The following is a 21,206-nucleotide window of genomic DNA, read 5'->3' as shown; positions in this document are numbered from 1 at the left end:
GTGAAGACAAATATAATACCTGTTTTTCTTTATTGGCATGCCTCAGAATTCATTTGTTTGCCATTTGCCTTGACTAGCAAACTTTAATGACAATCTTTTGAGGCTTCTTTACACAATACAGAAGCCAGTATTTGTAGTGTGGTGTGAACTGACTGGAAATACTGAATTAAATTCACTGCATGCACCAGTGCCTTCAGTGAGGGCCCTCTTCAGTGGTCAGGCTTAGCTACCACTCAAATTTACCAGGATTTCGCATGGTCACAAAGTGCTGCACCAGCACAGGCCCAGCACTATCAAGTCAGAGGTGAAATTCTATCGTGACAGAGTTGAAGCTCATCTAGAAGTAATCCATCCTGCTCACTTGCCCCATCCACAAAGAAATCCCTTCGTGAGTCATTCCCATTCATCATGGATTTTCAGCACCCATTCCTATTCTCCACCACTTTTCACTACAGGCTAAACAGCTGCCATCCACTACTCTGTCTAGGACCAGGCTTGGCACTGTCAGGGCAGTATCCATATGGGATCAAAAATCATAGAGCAAGATGACACAAAATTAGCCATCTGCACTGCAAAACATTCGGCTGCTGACACTTAACCCCTCCAAGCAACACCCCATTCCACAGTTGCTACTTTTACCTGATTGCTGACAAACCCTTGGTAACTTGAAGAGAGAGAAAGAAACTAAGTGCTACTAAAAATTAATCTTCCAAGGTAATTGAGAAGGGACAAGGAAACAGAGACAGGGGATTATCTTTGAATAATTTTCTGCCTGCACGTTCACTTTTGGGAAGCTTATGGTAAGAGTGGATGAATGCCTTATTTTATTTTTAGTTGAGTAAAACATGCAGATAGCTTCAGGACTGAAAGAGTTCACTGAAGTATCTCAAATTGTTATCCCTTGTAAAAAACGTTAAACAAATTTTTCAAATACAGTTAGTTCCACTACCTGCTAATTAACTAACAAGTTACTGTGAATGTGATACTATGGATCTTTTCAGAAATTTTACCGAATATTTGCCCAAGTTTCTCATAAAACCACAATGCTGCTTCATTCTTCATCTTAAATGTTTTGCTTAGCTAGTTACAGGCACCAAGCTTTCTTATTTCATGCTTCTGCCCACTAAAATCCCCATCAAAAGGCTAAACTGTCTCCCCAAAATTCAGTGACAGTTCTTCACAAAGCAAAGCAGTTGGCCTTTCCAAGCCTCATTAATCTGTTTGAGCTGCCACAGCCAAGAGCTGAAGGGAAAAGCAGAGGAAACTTCAATTGGAAAATATTTTGACATAATTGACCCAGATGACAAACTAAGCTTAAGCACATGTCAAGCACAGGGAGTGGTACAAAAGCATCGGCAGGGTGATACAGGAAGTTAAATCAAGCCAAGGTGAAGTCAGAGCTTTGAGAACAGTGTATATTTTTGTAATTACTGCTAATTGAAAAAAAGAAAAGATTCCTTCAGCCCAAGCTCTTAAGTAACAGCAAATAAAATGTCAAGAATGTTTTCTAACCTTGGGGTTCTTTCCCCACACCATAGTTGGAGCTCCTAACCAATGCAAATAGTATTTTAGAGCAGTTTAGTACACATCACCTGTACCGTCGGTTTGCTCAGTGTTAATGTCCTTAAACACTACTTACTGTCACGGATGGGTTTGGGTTGTTAGTTTTTTTGTTTGGTTTGTTGTTTTTTTTTTAAGTATTGCTTCATTATGTTTACAACAATTAGTGTGTCTCAGCTGAATTGCAAGGGGTTTGACTTTTGGAGGTCTAAATTTTCTGAAAATTTAAGCTGGTTTTTGTCACTGTCACTAGGTGAGTTTTTGCCTTAGTTTTGATTTTAAACAGACAAATATTAAAAAGCACTAAGCAGCAAGAAGAAAAATTATGCTTCCAAAACCATTACAAGCATATAGAAGTTACATAATTTTTCTTGTTATTTATTTTGTAAACTCAGGTAATCTGCTTGTTGGACAGAAAACAGAACTCAAAGTCCCCCGTTGATATAATCCTGAGCAAAAGCCTCCTGAAATTAGCAGAAAGTCTCCCTCTGGTTTTAGCAGGCTGAGTAAGTAGAAGGTAATGCAATGCAGGATACCATCAACAACATACATCCCTCTAGTATGCAGCATCCTGGGCTTATGGGCAACTCAAGGGGCAAAAGGATTTTCCAGTCCCCGTGGCCCTATGGGGACCCTCAGCTAAGGAACACATTATAACTGGGTGATGGAGTTTATCTGGGTAGGTACTGTTATGGTGCCTCCCAGCCTGACAACATAAGAGCAAACTTTAGTGTTCATTTTGAAATAGGTTAAAAATAAAAAAGTGCAATGGTTTTCTTATTTGGTAGTAAAGTGAATTATGCATGTACCACAATAACAGAAGAGAAAAAAAATTCACAGAGATTCTCTGCAAGTTGCTTCCCAGAAAACCAACAGAAAACCCGTGAAGAAAAGTAATATTCATTAGATTCTTAGCCCAACACAATGATACAGGATTTCCTAAAAATAAAATTTAGAAAAAAATTAAAAAAAAAAAAAATCCGAGAGGGCAGTCATAACAAATCTAAATAAACTAAGATGCAAGACAAATGCAGATATAATTTTCTATGCCATACAGCAAGATACGGAAGTTTCCTCCAAAAATATTCTTATAATATCACCATAAAATCATAGTGGTCTAATCAACATATATCTCAAAAAAAGCAGGCAGTCAAAGCTGACCCTAAGTGCAGGAACTGTCAAAACAGTACAGAGAGATACCCACCACATAAACAGTCAAAAGAGGGGAAAAAAAGCCCACAGAAATAATACAGTGACAAAGGGTTTCATTTTCTTCATGTTCAATTTCAGAAAGCTACATGACACCTAAAGCAAAAATGTCACAGAGACAGTTGTATATAACAGAGAGGTGTCATCAGCCTGGCAGAAGCTGAAAATTATATCGCCCATCCTACGAATATTAGTGGGTCCAATATCTATATACATTTTTTTCCTATTATTAAAAGAAATGCATAAAATACATGTCAGAAGAAAATTACAAATTTTGGGGTGAGCACAAAAAGGAGTGTGAAGAAGTAAAAAAGTGCATAGAAGGCTGACTGAAATAAGAATTCAACCAGATCAAAAACTATTGATAAGTCAAGACTGATGTTCAATCCTGAAGAAAGAAAAAGTTATCCTAATTCATTCCTTCACGCAGTCTTATACTCGCTTGTATCCATGACCGCAAAACTCTGAGAACTCTCCAAGAAGTTGAGAACAATTCAGTTGCCTTTTTGTAACAGAGGTTTGGGAGGGGGAATAATCAAGATGACCACTAAAACCCTGAAAAGCCTCAATGCTGCAAGAGATTTAGAAAAAGGGGTGGTGGGAGGGAGTAGGAAGAGCCATCCCCTGGAAAGTAGTTGACAACCTCCTCCCCAGTAAATTTAGCAGATATATTGTATTAGAGACAAAGAAAGTCAAGTGAAGGAATAAAAATAAACAATCCCCCTTAGGAATTATATGCAAGATTGCTTTGTAAAACAAACCCACCAACTGACTGCTTTCCTCTGGAAAAGCAAAAGGTCACCAATCCTGGTGAAAATATAGCTATAAAAAGTTTTGGCCAAATATCAAAGAGCATGTTTACAAAAGGGCCACATTCATTGTAACACTAACCATTCAAACTTCACAATAGATTTCAGGAGAGAACAGGATGCAACGTCAAACGTCTGTTATCACGTTATTTTCTTCAGCTCCTCTGACCAGAAATTACATCTAGATTTGGCCCATCTTCCAAACCTTATTAGAGACAAGTCAGACATGGGCTGGAGGCTGCGCTACTTTGACCATGCCTCATACAGCATTATGACAACCAGCCATGCCCAAAACACATGGAAATGTCGCATTTTACCAGATTACATATAAGCCGGCTGAGTACCTCATTTAGCAGTCAGCTATCCAAGCTGCACAGACATTGCATAGACACATCTGGAAAACAGTGCAAAGCCTTCTTGGAGCCAGGCTGGGGCAGAAGCGATACCTGTTGCACCCAAGCAGGACAGCCAACTTAGACAAGTACAGTACATTCAGCACTTATTGAGAGTTGAACTTGCTGTACCCATGTATCTTAAATGTAGCATGCAGACATAATAGGTCCATCTTCCAAAAATCACTGGACCAAGTAAGCGCTGCATGTAACGTACTCAATTTCCTCTCAGGTTTCAAGACACAGGGAGAGACGGCATCCAGCAGCAAACTCCCATAGCTAGAGCTGTGCCTCCCGCCTGCAGTCCGTTCTCGAGAAGGACCCAAGAACCTGAGCCACCTGAACTATCCTGAAAGAGTACAACAGACACTTTTCATCAAAGTTACTTATTTGGGGCAGGAGAGACTAGAAGGAAAACGCAAGTCTGAAAAGTAAATTATCAAGAAACACACTTCCATTTCAAAAAGCCTGATATCAGTTCCAGGGACAGATATTTCAGACATAACGTAGAGAACGGGAATATTAATAGGACTGTAAGCAAGAAAAATCCCCCCTCTCAAAAAAAAAAAAAACCACCAACCAAAAACCCACATATTCATCTACTTCAGATTTATTGCAGGAACACATGCAGTGGAAATTAATTCATGCCTGTTGTGCTTTAAGAAGTGCTACAGACAATGATGTTTAACACATTTAGTACATGATGGATGTTGCCTTTTCTGTCCAGGAAGCAAATGTGAAGTTAGAGAAAGTGGGCTATGTTCCCTTCCTGGAGTCAACATATCCAAGGCTGGACATGCTCCAGGGATGTGATTCTTGAAACATCTGTACCTTGAATATTTGGCCAGTTCCAGGCCAAGGGGTTTAAACCGACAGGGAATAAAAGGGAGTTTCTCCAAGCCAGCCACTTCTGCTGCAGCTTGTCAATGACAGGGGGGTTTGCACCATCAGAACTCCACCATGAAGAAAAGCATTTCATATCAGTGCATCTTCGGATACCTCTTATTCAGCATGAGCCACCTTTTACTTTTGGACAATTAACTGCATTAGTAAAAATGTCTGATGTAGCTATGACTGATGAATACAGGATAGTAATAATGTTCATTTTTAACTGGGTTTTTTTCAGACTGCTGCTTCTTTTCCCCACACTATCAGCCATCAGTGCTTTGGGCAAGACAAAGAGGAATGTTTTCTTTTAAAGAGTGCAGGAGGAAAAGGTTACCTTGTTTACCAGTAACTCTGGAGTACAAAGAACTACTTTGTCTTTATGGAAGAGGCAGTAAAGGTAGTGTTTCTTAAGGGCTGAGGTTTCCAAGGCTGCTCTCGTTGATGTGACCGTGACCCAGAGGCCTGTCTGCGATAACGGGAAGCACAGGCAATGAAGGGCTGCTGGCTTCAGGGTCAGTGTGACTGCCTCTGCTCCCAGAGAGGACAGGATCCAGAGCTACAGTTACAGTGTGTCTGAAAGGACAGGCAGAGGAGGAAGCTGTGTAGAAACTAACAACACAGGCGGCTTTGTGAGTAAAGAGATGGTCAACAGACAAGAGTACGTGATCTTACTGCTGAGAAGGAGATACTTTTAAAATACTTAAACAAATGTTTTTTCTTGCACTTCATTAACATTCTGACACAGCTGCAAGGCTACCCCATGTGGAATCACTCTGCTATCTTTTTTTTCTTCCTATGCGTTGAAGCTCAGTATTATTATTAAATAACTTCCATTCATGTGTTTTCCATACAACCCACAGTGATCAATTACACTGATTCATAGGCAATGAAATCCAAAATTTTTCTATACTTAAAGTGTTTCTTAATGCTGAGAGAATATCCCACTTATCCAAGAGTACTCCAGATATAACTGATTTTGCAAACTTTCTAAAAACTGATGAAGTAGAACTATTTCCCCTGAAAAAAGGGAAATAGGGCAAGAAAAATCTGTAATGAAACATGAACAGTAAGATAAAGAAAGTGACTTTCCTGAGGAATGAAAAGGAATGTAAGAGATGAGATGACAATATTTCCTTGCAAGCAATTATTGCAGTACAAAGAGCTGCCCACTATCCAGAGTTGTATTTCATTTATACTGCTTTAAGAATTCCATTGTTTCCATTTTTAAAAACATTTTAAATAATACCCATAATCAAAATGTCACTACACAGCTTACCCACCCATCCAACATATAATTTCTGTTCTATTATAAAATAAATAATAAATTTTTAAAAAGCCTACAAGAAAGCACTAGTTCTTTTCATAAGAAAACACAAACCTTACTTGATATTTATAAGGTGTTTGCGGTAGCATATATAACGATCACAAACACTAAGAGCCACTGGATTCTAGCCCTGGAAATTGGTAAACTATCAATTCTTATGCAGGAGTTGAGAAAATGTAAGAATAAATGGCCTACCTTCACTGCCAAGAAGTTGAGACCACTTTCGTGAGCCAAAGCTTTTGCTATCATTGTTTTTGAGCATCCAGGAGGTCCGTAAAGCAGCACCCCTTTTGGAGGCTGAATCCCCATTCGGAAGAAGGAGTCAGGATGTTTGAGAGGCCATTCAACTGCCTGCTTCAATTTCAGCTTGACGTCTTCTAGCCCTCCTATGTCTGACCAAGATACCTGCAAGGCAGACCATTTTGCTGAATTCAGACAATGGAGCAAAACTATTAAAAAAGAAAAAAAAACAAAAATGCTCTGTAGAACACGTACTGTTTATTTCATGAATTTGCTTTTAATAAGTCACTTCTTCAAAAAGCCTTTTTTAAACAAGAAGCAATTATTAATAAAGTCACACAAAATAAAAGGGGATTTGACCTGCTTTATCCTGGAGGATGTAGGTAAAATATTTTGTATCTACTTCAAACATCAATAACAGAAAACAGAAAAATAACAATAAGATGACAGCATGATCATACAGGCAGCAACACTTGGCGTGATCACTAGCGAAGTCACAACTCAGTTGTCTTGGATTTTTAATGTGATGCTGATGCAGAATTTGTAAATTACTTTGATGCCTTCCCTGAAGGAAAGGACTGTACGAGCTCAAGCTGGTTTTATTTATAGCTGCAGACTAAGGCCCTGATCCCAGCTGTATAATCCCACTAAAATGACTGAGTGTTAGAAGTTTTGGCGGTTTCTCCACCTGCCGACACTATCACTCCTACACAGGACTTGGGCACTCCAGATTTGACTAGAAGCTTGAGAACAATCCTCCGGACAAGTATCTACAGAAAAGAAAAACCACACACCAAAAAGCAACGCTCAAAGCCAACTGCAGTTAAAAAACAACTGCAGTTAAATTTGCTCTGCTGAAGACACAAGGCAGGCTTGTCAGGCATACATTGGGACAGAACTAATATGTCCTACCCAAAACAGCAGACAGATCTAAAACCTGCTACACCTCTCCCCACATCACTGTCAGCAAGCCTGAGACTTTTCCCCACATCCCCCATCCTGTTCTTCATCCTGTCACCATCCATTCCCGTCCACTTCAAATATTAAGCATGTCAAAATGCACTTAAATCAAACAATCTTCTGCCTTAAAACACTCTTCCAAAAATTTACTAGATATAAATCACTCTTCAGCTCTGGAAAGTCAGCTACACTCAAAAGGCAAGCAGAGTATTACTAACAGGCAATGTATCGCCTTTCTCCTGACTTGAAAACTGGTGTCGCTCCTGGCTTGTCACCATTGTTATTGTCCTGATACCAGTACACAGAGTGGAAACTAAAAATAGATAGTCCCTGAAAAAGGCAATTCAGTCTATTATTGAAGTGGAAGAAAAAGAGCATTTGGATGTGGTGCAAGCACTTTTGTGTAAGTCCAAGCAAACTGCAAACCAAATAAAACTTTTTCTCAATTGTCAGTCCTTGACACAGAAGAAAATTACAAAGACAGCAGAAAGCAAACAGCAAAGATCAATACGCATGGGTCAAGCCCTCAGAAATATTTTGAGTTTAAAGGCTACCTGGAAGGTGAGGAGCTGCCGATCTGCTGTCTGCAGAACATCATCTCTCTCACACCAGGAATATGTGACAGGAACTCTAGAAATAAAACACAAACGAACTCTCTCTTTCTCTTAGTGACCAACAGCTTCTAGTTCTTAAATAATTACTTTATAAGCCTGGGGAAGTATGAAATATGTAGAGCTGATCACCATTGCCTACTAAGAAGGATCTGAGAGCAGAGGGATCTGCCAAAAGCAGGATTCCCTTATGGAAAAAAAGAAGAAAAACAGAAAAGAAACACAAATTCAGTATGGGTCAGGGCAAAGTTAAGACTGAATCAGACACAGAAGAGTATCCCAGTAGCAGGGGGAGGAAAGAATTTTAGCAGGGGCATTACCAAAGCAGCATGTCACTTCTGGTAACTTACAAGCCAACTTTTGCAACCTGCCAATATTCCCTTCTGAAGTGCTGCTTCATACTACAAGCAAGACTAACTGCACAAATCGGATTAAAGGAATGGTAGCAAACAGACGAAAATGGGCTGTGCACAAGTCTCTAGTCTTGAAATGAAAGTGTTTGGATGAATTCAACAAAAACAGTAAAGGGACAAACTCCACAACACTGTGGAAAGGAAGAGGGAAACAGGAGTATAAATTCCTACCACTCAACATTAAGCTGGGTATCTTGGGCTACCAACACAGTCAAAAGTGAGAGACTTTGCAGAGCAATTCAGCTGTAGTACAAACTCTCTTTCAGAAGTCAGACAGGTGGTCGCACACCCAGTTTCTATCTCTTTCCTTTAGAGGGAACATATGGTGAGGAGATGTCCAATTTAGGCACCTCAGTTAAGTGCTTAAAGGTAAGAAGAATCCTCCCTTCCCACCTGAATTTTCACAATAAGACACAGAAATTCACCTGCAGATTTTTAATTACAACGAAGCAAACATACAAGTTTATAAAAAGTGAAGACATGTGTCAGATACCTCACTTGCACCTTGCCAGGTTTCCACCCATGCAAGCCATCCCTTTTCACTCAAATTTCACGGTTGAGCAACTTAATTAAACTCAAGACAGTTAATCCCAATCTTCCCTTATTCTAAAAGCTGGTGTTTCTGAGTCAGATCTGAAACACTGTCAGTGTTTTAAATTTCATTTAACAAATACATATTACCTATCCCTACAACCCTTAATTCTACCTAGCAGCTCTGTAAGCTGCACAGAACTGAATCTTGGCGCTTTTAAACAACTTTTTCTTAGGAAAGAAGATGTACGACATAAGCTTTTCTCATTTTTCAGTGTCAATCCTTACTCATATCTGGTAAAGCATGGACCAGTCATTCCTATCATCATGTCTTTCTAGCTAGACAAAGATTTTGACAAACATGCACAAGAACTTCTTAAAATTAAGCAAGCCATCAGAAATTTTGTGTAACTTTCAGCAAAAGAAGGTGATATCCATTAGCAGTACTTTGCACACATACAAAAAGCCAGGGAGAAAACACCTAAACGTTATTTTTACCCTCTTGCAAATATTCAGACTATTGCACGAGTCTTCTAAGGCATTATTCAAATGATTTTTCAGACCCACTACCTGTCATTTAACATCAACACAAGCAATAGAATTGTACAGAAAAGGTGAAGCAGGACCACCTTACAAGGTTGTTTTCAGTAATCTGGAGACTTATTCTGATTTTGCTTACATTTAAAACTGGGAAGGGGAGGAAAGGGAGACAACTGGGTCAGAACATACAAACAGGGCCACTAAATGTGAGCTTGCCTGTTATGAGTTAAAAAAGAAAATAATTAACCAGTCAAAAATTCAGGTAACTTATTTAGAATTTCTATAATAGAAGGTGCAGAATTCAAGCAGCAATGGTATTAAAAGAAAAATAGCTAATAAAACACTATCTTCACATTCTGGTCAAGTCCTAAAAAAAACTTTTTTTTTGTCCCCTCATTTCAAAAGGATAGAGATAAGCGGGGGAAAAAACCCAGTCCACTGACAATAAAACACTCAAAAGTAATAAGTCTTTTAGATTCATATAAGCTTGGAAGAACTAGGTGGATTGGTTTCGCACACAAATCTTCAGTAACTTCCCAGCTGCAATTAACACAAATTCTAGTGTGCACATTTGGACAGCTAGCTACACTTCTTTTACCTGCACACAAACTCAAAGGAAAGCTCTTGCAACATGAGCAATGAAGTGTGATACTCTGTCACTGTGGAAATGGTTTTAAAGACTAGCCTTGGGGCTGAGCTTACACATACAAAGACAGTGCTCTGCTACAGTGTGTAAGACACCAAGATTTCATTACCGCCGTAATCTTTAGCTCTCCACAGGTCAACAGAGCTCAGATACAATGCAGAGCAGCAACTCCCCAGAGGCTGTTAAGCAGCAGCAATAAAGAAATAAAGCAGACATGCAAAGGATGTCTCATCCAGAACCTTTTGGCTGCAAAGACACAAATCTGAGCGTTGAGTTACAGTAAAGGGAGTGAAACAGGCAAGCAAAACCCATAGCACTCTACAAAAATTTCAGAAAGACCCATAGGAGAGGGAGGAATGGCAACTACAGTGCAACTCTCCAAAGAACTGAAGTATTAACTTCCTGATTTATAACGTGCATCCCCTCTCTCCTAAATCCCTGCTGCAGAAAAAGCAGCCTTCTAAAGAGGTTGTAACACATAGCAAAGTTCAAGAACAGTTCTGTAAAAACAGAAAGCAAGATGCTACACGGAACCAGGCAGCAAGTATTTTGCATTTGCCTTGGTCGCAGCCAATGCACAAGGTAATCAGAACACAAATGGAAGGACAAAAGCAAGCAGAAAGCAGGAACACAAAAAAAGCACATGGTGGTACCTCTGCCTTCAACACCATCTCCTGCACACAGCCTCACTTTCTGTCTACTGCCCCAAACTCACTTCATTTTGGCTGTTTTCCCCACCAGTAATTTTAAATATACTTGGACTAAAAAAGAGCTCCATTTATGTCAATGACAAAACCCCTAATAACTAGCTTGTCATAGAGCACTTTTCAGAAGCAGATTGCAAAGCAGTCTATAAAGGTTATCAAATAGCCTCAGACACCAAAAAGTGACTTGCTCAAGGCCACCCAAACAAGTCACTTCTAATACATCTCCTTGTCTTTAGCTACCACCCCAAGTATAAGCATGTAACAAGAGGTTTTTCCAGGTTTTAAATAAGACAAAAGACTGCAAAAAAGCAATTTAGCCTAGTAGCCTTCTAAACAGCCAAGGAGCTAGTGCTCAATTCTAGGACCTAAAAAACAAACACTAATTTGAAAACTAAGTTTTCCTTACAGCCTGCTCAGCGTTCTGCAGATTTCAGAGAACAAGTTCTGTGTTGATGAAACAATTTGGAGTTCATGACAAAACAAGTAATTATTTTCATTCAGTATCAGAGGTGATACCAGCTTCAAAAAAACCAACAGCTCATAAATGGCAAAGGTGTCATGTCTATAAGGGAAGGAACCCCTCAACAAAATTTGTTTACTTGTGGCTTTATTTAGAAGTTACTTTGAACTCCTCTCATGCAATTGACACATGGCTACTGCAAAGCAATGAAATATGAAAAACCCCACCATCTGAAAAACGAAGTTCAAAATCACAAAAGTCTCCGTTTAATTCAGCATGTACATCAATGGTTTTACTTGTAACTAACTGCGTAGCCCAAAAGTTCTATCCACACCAAGGGGGCTGCCAAGTGAATAATATATCTGCAATAAACAGCAAAGAAAAAGGGTATTATTAATGTAGCTCAGACTTCTGTCTTCTCTCTGGAAAAAATCTCATAGCTGATCATTTATTTAGTGTTTGAAGTTATTTTTAGCAAGGATTTTTTAGATGACAAACAGTGTTAAGGTCAGACTCCAAAATCTGAAGGAACGTAACCCCTGATTTTCTAACAAATTTACCCACACAATGAATTGTCTAGCTGGATAGCTTCTGTGGCAAGGAGAGCAGGGGAAGAAAAGCCTATCCTTACAGACAGAAAGTATCTGCAGATTAATCAATACAGGATGATTGCACAAAGATACATTAGTCAGGGAAAACAAAAACAGAACAGATCAAAACACAACAAGTTTTAAGTTTCTTGAAGAAAGCTGGACTCCTATCTGGTTCACGCTTTCTGTTTCTTTTTTGTTTCCCACACACCCAGCTATAATTTTTACATTTTGATAAGAATGCAGCAAAAGGTGTAAGTACAGCAGTTTCTGTTGGTATAAATTACTGCAGAGCACGTAAGTAACATATCACAGTACACCACGGCCAACAGTCAACTAAGTGTTGAATGGGTAAGTTGCCCAAGTCCATGGACTGAAAGCACTGTATTGAAAAGAGGGGTAAATTAGTAAAGAGGAAGAACTTCTTACAGAAATTAGGACTATTGGCATCAGTTCTGTGGCAAGCAAGTAATTTTAAGGTTTGCCATAGGTGTTGCAGGAGTAGACATTCAAGCATAGCAATATTAAACAGCAAAGCATTCTAGGACACAGCATCATCGACACAGAATGATGCAACTAATGGCTCTGCAGTTGCATTCATTTGGCTGCTTAGATTCCTAGTTTCTACTGAAACCAAGTACTTCAGCATCCAATTAACTGCAAACATTAGCGAAATCAAACATACAACTTCAACCAGAGCAGTTAAATATACAACTTTACTCAAAGAAGCAAAAATAAGTCTGCAAAATTAGATTAAGACATACCTAAAAATCATTACTAGAAGCATGCAACATAAAATGTTGCATACTCCTCTTAAAAAAAGGTATCCAAGGAATTACAAGCTACATTACATTTCCTGCTACAATCTGCGTTCCAAACAACAAATGAAACATGTAAATTCTCTGGATAACAGTACATTAAATACTAAGTGACTGGCACTCAGACACTAACAATCAGGTGAGAAGATGACATACTTATTTGCTAATAAAGAGCAAATTACACTAAAGTAAGTTTAATAACAATGATAAATAGAATATTTTTTTTTTATTTCTTTTTGCTTGTGCATGTCTATAAACCACAGAGTGGTCAAATTTTTTAAAATAGCTACACTATGCTAAAGTACATGAATGAGTTTCAGATGTTTGCAAGTGTTCCTGCATCATGCCCCAAGCCCCCAGCAAGCAGCCCTAACCAGGGGGCTGCAGTTTGGGTTCCTTTTGCTTGCTTCCCCTGCACTGCCATCCCAGTAACCTAGCTGCAGCATAACCAAGTTCCTTCAACTAACCCATGGACCTGAGCTGACTTAGGGCACTTCCCCACCTCAAATACAAATGGTAATGCAGTAATTAGCCTTGAGGGTGGTGGCGTTGCAATGCTGGATTTACACTACTGTGACTTCCATGGACAGTTGTGTCAGTATTTCCAGCTACTCAGACTGCTTCTGAGCATGCTCAGTTACCTTTGTTTTGGTAAGCTGGCAGCTCTGCAGCGCAAAATAATGGTTAAACTGAATTCCAGCACCTCCTTTGGTAGGTGATATGGGAAGGCACAAAAACTGTCACATCCACTACTTTAGATTCCACGTTAAACTCACCCCAGGCACCAAGCAGATGGCCTGAAATTTACCCTACATCTTCAGAGAGTATGTATTATTTCGTAAAAACACAGGTCCTGTCAGCACAAAAGTAATCTGCACTATGTTGTTATCTTCCCTTCAATAAGGGAATAAATTTCAGTAGTATTCCAGTGACGCAGCTGGTGTTTAACAAATAAAAACAAGTGACAATCAAGGAAGCCACTGGCAGAATGGTTTAGTGGACAACAGGAGCCTGAGTAGTACGTTGACCTGGATTCAGAACAGATTTCCTGCAGTACCTTGAGACCCTGCTTCTATCTGTCTTTATCATGCTGTTTAACAGCACTCTATCCAGCACCAAATGGGCTGGTATGTCTAAAAGACACAGCACAGTGATAATGACATGAGCCCAAGAGCCAGTAGCACAATAAGCAACAAGAGAATTAGTAACCCTTGTTTCTCAGCAGAACTAATTAGCCCTTGCAGATATTGATGCCACTGCAGCATTTCCAGGAAAAGCTGCCAGGGGCCAGCCCAGGCATTTCCAACTAGCACTTCACTGCACAGCGTGGACTCTTAACAAGCCAAGTGTGATATCCGAGCTGGCTGTGTGCAGCATCCTGTTCGCAGATTTTATTTCCCATTCCTATAGTTTGGGAATAAGGGTCTACAGTTGTGCAATCTAATTCCCAGATGACTCATCTTCATGCAATGAGACATAAATGTTTTCTTCTAGGGCTTGGGGAGCTGCTGAGAAACACCAGCACAACAGCTCGCAGAGTCAAGATTTAGTAAGATTAAATACAACATTTTCTTTTGCTGAATATTCTTAAGCCAGATCAGAGGCTTAAACCAGATCAGCTCCCCAGCCCAATTTACATTGTGTCTGCTACTGAACTACTATAATACATAACTGAGAGGGCAGTGAGCGGGGTAAAGATGAACCTGGCACCACCAAAAGAACTGTTCATATGATGACAGCCCCTGACAGGTTACCGCTTGGCAGTGATAACCTACCTACAGTACCTAATTCTGCCCTCAGTTAAAACCACGTAATGCCACTGCAGACATTCAGATCACAGCAGTGTGAACTACATGTAGAATGACTCAACTGCTTTACATAAAAATCACAGCAATCAATCTCTTCACAGCTTTGTTTCAATACACTTTGGTTACAACCGCCAGCAGTTGGTTTCTGCTTAAGTTTGTGTCTGCTTTACAAAAGGCTCCAGCTTTCACCACTATTCAGGATCTGGTTTGAGCAAACATCTTAAAATTTTTACTCCATTTGAACGCACTCAGCATATAAAACTACAGATCAGGAGATATGCTCCTGCACTACCAACTCTTCCTAAAGCATTAGGAACTTAAGCTTCTGTAAATGGGTCTTCAAAATTATAATTAAATAGACAAATATGCAAACAAAAAGATCATATTTAACACTTATTAGTAACTTGAGGCTTCCACTTCACAAAATTCCTCTCTTTTGGTAGGGCACTTCAACACCTAACTGCAAATCTTAACGTGGCTCTAACAATGTTGCTAGCGTAGTGCAAAAAATAACTTACTTTTGGCACATCAACTGCCACCTCCCTCATGGCACTGGGCCTGACATCATTCATCCCCTGCAGGAAGTCATTGAAAGCAATCATCACTGACCCAGCCACCTCGTTGTCTAATAGGTTAGGTCTTTTCCCCAGTGCTCTCCGCAATGCGTACAAACCTATTAAAAACAAAAAAAAACATGGAAATATGTAGACTTCCTCCTGGTTCTCACAAACATAAAGTGTACAACACACAAACACACAGCAGCACTGGAAAGGAAATGATGTTCAAAAGAATGTCTCAATGCCGGGCCTTAACTAGGTCAAAGAACATGCAAGACACTTCTGATGAGAGAGCAAGAAAAAGGGCATTTAATCACCACAGACAGAATATAAACTAAATCTGTTCCAAAAGACAGAATGAAACAGCCTTGTCCCTGTGTTCCTGGCAATGAAGCTAACAGGGCAAAACCTCTAAATGTCTATACATCGATCCGAACACATTTCTAAACCACAGAGGAAGAGGGATAACTAATATTCAAGGCAAATGTTAAGTCAGCTCACATAAGACGTTTGCAACCTTGTCCATTCCTCTATTATTAGGACTGTGTTTTCCAAGCTGCTCTTAAACTGATGAGATTTCTTTTACTTTCATTGGAACCCTATTTTGCTACCTAGTAAGATGCCAGATACCTATATTTTTCTTGATACGCCACAAATGTTCCCTGCAACACTCAATGGCTCTTCATTCCCCTCAGCGATGACACCTTTCAAATGCAGGCATAGCTTTTACCTTCTCCTCTGTTTGGCCAAATCACTCACATACAATACCTATAAATCTCGATAATAATTCCTAACTTCCCCCTATAATTTGATCCTTCAAAAGCCACACAAGTCCCACCTACTCACACATCAATATATCAATACTCCTCAAGCAGGACCAAGTGGTACCATCTGCAGCTCCCAGGCATTCCCAAGTGAGAGCAACTATGGTGCCTGTTGTGTAAGATGCCCAGAAGCATCACGGTTTTCCCACTGTATAATTATGCCTTTTAAGGTCTAATAGAATTTGGAGTTCTATTGCTTCTATTTCCAACCCTGTTCTGTGAACTGAAACTGTTAAATATGTCATTTGGTGTATTTTTACACGATGAGTGTAATCTTATATACAGGTATACACACATCCACACACATGCAGATATGTATCATCTGTTGTCACGTGTTACCAAAAAAAAAAAAAAAAAGGCAGTTAGTAGAACACCAGTTTGCCTTGCATGACCATAAAAAGACAAACATTTGTTAAATCTTTTTTATATTTAACCAAACAAAACATCAATCAGTGCTACATGAAAGGACAATAAAAGGGATAAGCTGTTTCTGAAAATAGACGTGGTTTTAACTTTCAGCGGATTGTTGTCTTTTTTCTACAGAGGCACTGGTAGATGCAGACACACAAAGTTTCTGACAATGACAGGAATTCTGCATTTCCTACAATATATATACAACGTGTGAAGAGATATAATATCTCCCCTGTGAAGCAGTACAGCTGGTGTCCCTCCATAAACTGCCAATTATGGCAGAGTCTGAGCACCTGCATTCAATACCCAGGCTCTTAATACAATAATGGAAAAAAAAAAAAAAAAAAGTTTGTAATTCAGGTCTCCCCTTGCACAGAACATCCAGAACTAATAAGATATATAAATAAAAACATTCCATGAGGCCAAGGAGAAAAATGAAAATCTGGTCACCAGAGGACAAGTATAAAATATAACTGACTCATTTTAACAACCCAGACAATTTTCATGTTATTCCTCCCCCCCCTTTCTTCCTTCCTCTGAAACAGTTCATTTTAACAAACAAAAAACTTAAGCAAGACAACATAGGTTCACCCCCCCCAGATTTAAAAATTACATCCAAGCAAATAGCAAACTCAGCGTCTTATTTTAGTGTCATTGCAGCTAACACTTTGGGTGTGGGAGCAGGTATTGGGGTTGAGTCCTACGTTTTCTTCTTGGTGAAGCCAATTCACACGGCACTCTCGCTTTAAAAAAATGAAAGAATAAATAATATAGCATGAAATTAAGTCATAGAGAAAGCAAGTAACTGATAAAGATCTCTGCTCCTCATTTCTATACATATCTGCTCCACCAGGTACCATTTTAGCCCACTGCCCATTTGATGCATTTTAATCGTGTCATTGTTATCTTTTTTCCATGACATGAGGAATTCCTAAAACCAAACAAGTTTACTTTAAAAATTGAGACAGAACAGCACATAAAAACGCTAAGGAGAATACTGCTCTTAAGGATTGTTACTGCCAGTGCTACTAGGAGTATGAGTGAAATTTCAGTCCTCAGCAGTGGGTTTGAAATGCAACAGCCTTGATCCAGAACAGGAATAAAGAGGTCACAGCTTTCCAAACAAAGCCTGAATTCATTTCGGCATGTGCACGCACACGCCACTGCACAGGTCAGCTTTTAATTGAAACAATGTTTTACATTAAAACAATAATAAAAAACAGATTGAAAAAGAAAGCATGAGTCTTCCTGTTTCCTCCTGTTATCATAATCATTCTTTCCTGCACTTCAGATTGACCTCTAACCAGAGGGGGGAACAAAGTCTTATTAACAGGAGAAGGATACAGCCAGTGGCTTGCTGGAGGCAGAAAAACACATCCTTGTCTCGAGACTCTGAAAGATGTATTTAATGTAGGGAAATGCAGGGTAGGGTGCAAAACATGCTGCTAGAAGCAACACAGAGGCGAAGGAGGTGAAACACTACAGCAAACCCAAGTTTATCACTACAGAAGTTATAACTCAGATAAACTGAAGATTCAGACATAGCACCTCAGAAAACATCGAGCATCTCAGCTTAGCTGTTAAGTATCTTTCACATGGGAACGTTTTGGTTTGAGTATATGTGATTGCTGTAAACTGACTCTGTGCACAGCATTTGTTTCAGCTTTGCTTGCTCCTTTTCAGATGCTACTTCATTCTTAAGGATTAATGAATATCAATAGCCTTTTGGCAATGACTGACAAGGCTCAGAAGTGGGTGAGTAGGTTTTCACTGTTTTATTCCAGCATGAATCCCTGCCGTATGGTCAGTGGGACTGTTTGCCCAGGCGTGGGCTACCTATTTCTAGCAAAGGGATACATGACTGGTCCCTAGGACTACCCTATGCAGAGCAGAAACTTAAGTCGGAAGGCAGCCTTTGCAACAGTGAACAACACTGATTCTCAGTGGAGTATAAATGGAAAATCCCAGTTAAAAAAAAAAAAGAAAAAAGCACAGTAAGTCATGCATGATTACAAACAATGGAAAATAAACAATTTGTTCCAGTCCAGCAACTGTGTGCTCTACCTCACCAACTCATCCTGTCTGTCTAGAACAGAGGAAACCAAGTGGACGGAGGGGAAAAAAAACAGCAGAACGCCCTGTCCTGGAACAGATGATCCTTCTTTGGTACCAGGCTATGCATGAGGTCGATACCATTGTTTCCCTGTAAGATTTTCTTGCTCATAGCTTGGCTAAGTGCTGGCACATTAGATCATAATCACAAATGTCTGAGCCTAAAAATAGACTCTATGACACTGCTATATTTGTCAGAGTCTGTGTATAATTATACACTACTGTAAATAATAGAAAGCATCCACGTAAAACGATGAACATATATATACTTCAGATTTCAAAAACAGAATATACACAACACTTGAGGAAATTAACTGAACAAAACGGAATTGTTAATCATGCATCTTTCATTGCCCATCAGCTATTTCTTCTGCAAATCCATCTTGTCTGGAATTACTCTACCAGAATCCCAATACAAGAATTTGTAAGTAGCCTCAAGGAAATTGTAATGTTCTTGAAGATTGTTTATAAAAGGAAATGTTTCTTCTTTCACTGCTAATCTGGCATTTCCCTCTCAAATTATTGTGGCCAAATCCAGAAGATGCATCCCATTTCTCCCTGTAACAGCTGTCAGATCCAACATGATACTCTCCTGCATGGCTGGAAGTAGAATGCTCAATAGCACATAGAAAGATTTCAGCTTCCTAATGGCACTGGATGGGGCATCTTCCTCTACCTTCTAAATCTTTACATACTATACTTCAAAATTTAACAGTTTTATGCATAGAAAAAGCATTTCATATAACTTAAAACCTTTAGAAACCTGACTTCACAGGCAATGGATACAGAAGTTATTCCACTGTTTAATATTTTTGAGATAAAGAGCTCTTCTGCTTTATATTTGGCAATTTTTAATCAGCATGGCCTTCTGCGCTCATTCATGACAACAACCCCCAAAATCATACTAGGAGGTCTTTTATAGAACTTCAAGTATCATATACTACAAATCACATGTATTCTTGAACATATCATAGCATCATAAACAAAAGGGAATTTATAGCACTTCATTATATCAAGATATTGGATGGTCAAATCCAAGAAAAAAAAATAGTGAACACGTGTAGGTATGTTGTTTGCAGTTACACATAAATATACAGTAACACAGACAAAGCCTGTTTGCCTAGCAGATGGAAGCCTCGCCATCACCTGGTAAGGATCACTGCTCCACTGAGAACGTCCCACAGACACATCCTCCCCTGTTCAGTCAATCTTTCATCCTGTGCAGACCCAGCAAACCAGCTCTCCTACCCGTCACGGTGAGACAGCACTAGGTAGTAACAAGAGCAGCTGCCACAAGCACTGAGGGACAGCAGGGATGTGTCTAGGCAAAGGCTCTTTTTCCCTTTACTCCCCAGATAATGGAACAGTACCAGGCAAGCACCTGATGTCTGTGGACTACTAGCAAGCTTTCCTCTGACCTGGAGGCAGAACCACCATTCCCAATAGCTGAAAAATTCAGATGTGTTCTTCCGTTTGCATCCTAAGAAACTTCTACAATTTGGAGGGGGTTTTGGTGTGTTTTGTTTTGGTTTTTTTGTTTTGTTTCGTTGATTTTGGTTTGGTTTTTTTTTTTCTCCAAGGTACATAAGTATGGAATCAAACACAACAAAATATTTACCAAGGAATTAAAAAAAAAATAAATCCATGCACCAGACTCCTATAAATATATTTTTAAACTTACTTATTGTTTATTTAATCTGTAAATAAAATGCATGCCTATTTAGAAAAAATTTCGGGAAGCAGAAACCCTTACTTTTGCTCTTGAAACCATATTCTGCAATCTGTCTTTAGCTGCCAGCGCTATACAGGAAAATCTCTGAAGAACTTTCATATACTGTTTGCACAGGAAAGATAATGCCCTTAAATCCCTTGTAACTATAACATTGCAAATTCACTCGGCTAACCTGAGCACTAATCTACTGTAGGGATTATGTACGGGATTTATAGCCCTTCGTGAAGAGCTCCGGCATTTGCTGGAACATGTCTATGGAGCTGGCTAAAAGTTGCTGAGAGGTGCGACGGGAGGGAAAGGAAGGAAGGAGGAACTTTATTTTCAAAAATTCTTTCATACAGGAAACAGTTTATTCACAGATCAGGTACACACACATCATTTATCCTAGGACAATGACAACAGAGGGAAATAAGGAATACCAGACTGCCTGTTTCTAGCCTGCTCTCATACATAAATGTACCTAAGCTAAGGTTAGTCATATGTGTGTCAGAAGGAAAATAAGGACTGCCATGCTACCAGAATAGGAAGGGCAGAAAGACAAGAAGCAACAGTTAGTGCCTAAATGCCGGTCTAACTGTGATTAGGAATGTTGTCAAGTCAGAATATAGCTAAAATTTAAAGTCAGGAGACCTGTGAAAACTTTGCCTGAAAATATTTAAGCTCTGTCCCCCCAGTAGAAGCTATTCATTCTACATACAAATGCTTACTGCTAACTGATTTTACTCCCACATAACTAACACAGACATATAAATGAAGCTACATTTCACCAGAGGATCTTTTATGATCTTTTATCAATTAAAGAAAAGAACTAAGACTGCTTTCAGATCCTCAGACTGCTATTATATATTCCAGGAAAATGTTTTACCTGGAGCCTGAGAGGGAGTTAGAAAACATTGAACTTTTCTCCTATAGTACCATTTCTACACAAATAGCTTGCCTGAAGTATAGCTGATGCTAGCTTACTCAGAAAAAAAGCACAGCTATGGAAAACATCGTTTACTCAGATACCGAGAAAGCTTGCATCTTTGCAACCTGAAGATGAATATCTACTCTAAACGGGTTAG

At 39.3% G+C, this 21,206-nt stretch overlaps 1 protein-coding gene across 3 annotated transcripts in view; it reads right to left on the bottom strand.

The window, feature by feature from the left end:
- Window positions 1-21,206, bottom strand: part of SPATA5 (spermatogenesis associated 5) — a 229,961-nt gene that overhangs the window by 187,092 nt on the left and 21,663 nt on the right. For all 3 annotated transcript variants that reach the window (XM_052814826.1, XM_052814817.1, XM_052814808.1), the window contains exons 10-11: window positions 15,025-15,179; window positions 6,378-6,587 (exon numbers count right to left, since the gene is read on the bottom strand). In XM_052814826.1, coding sequence (XP_052670786.1) covers window positions 6,378-6,587; window positions 15,025-15,179 — 365 coding nt within the window. The remainder of the gene's footprint in view (window positions 1-6,377; window positions 6,588-15,024; window positions 15,180-21,206) is intronic.

This window comes from Harpia harpyja, chromosome 2 (assembly GCF_026419915.1).
Source record: "Harpia harpyja isolate bHarHar1 chromosome 2, bHarHar1 primary haplotype, whole genome shotgun sequence".
NCBI lineage: Eukaryota > Metazoa > Chordata > Aves > Accipitriformes > Accipitridae > Harpia > Harpia harpyja.
The sequence above is the reverse complement of the archived record's forward strand: the minus strand, read 5'-3'. Positions and strand labels throughout refer to the sequence as shown.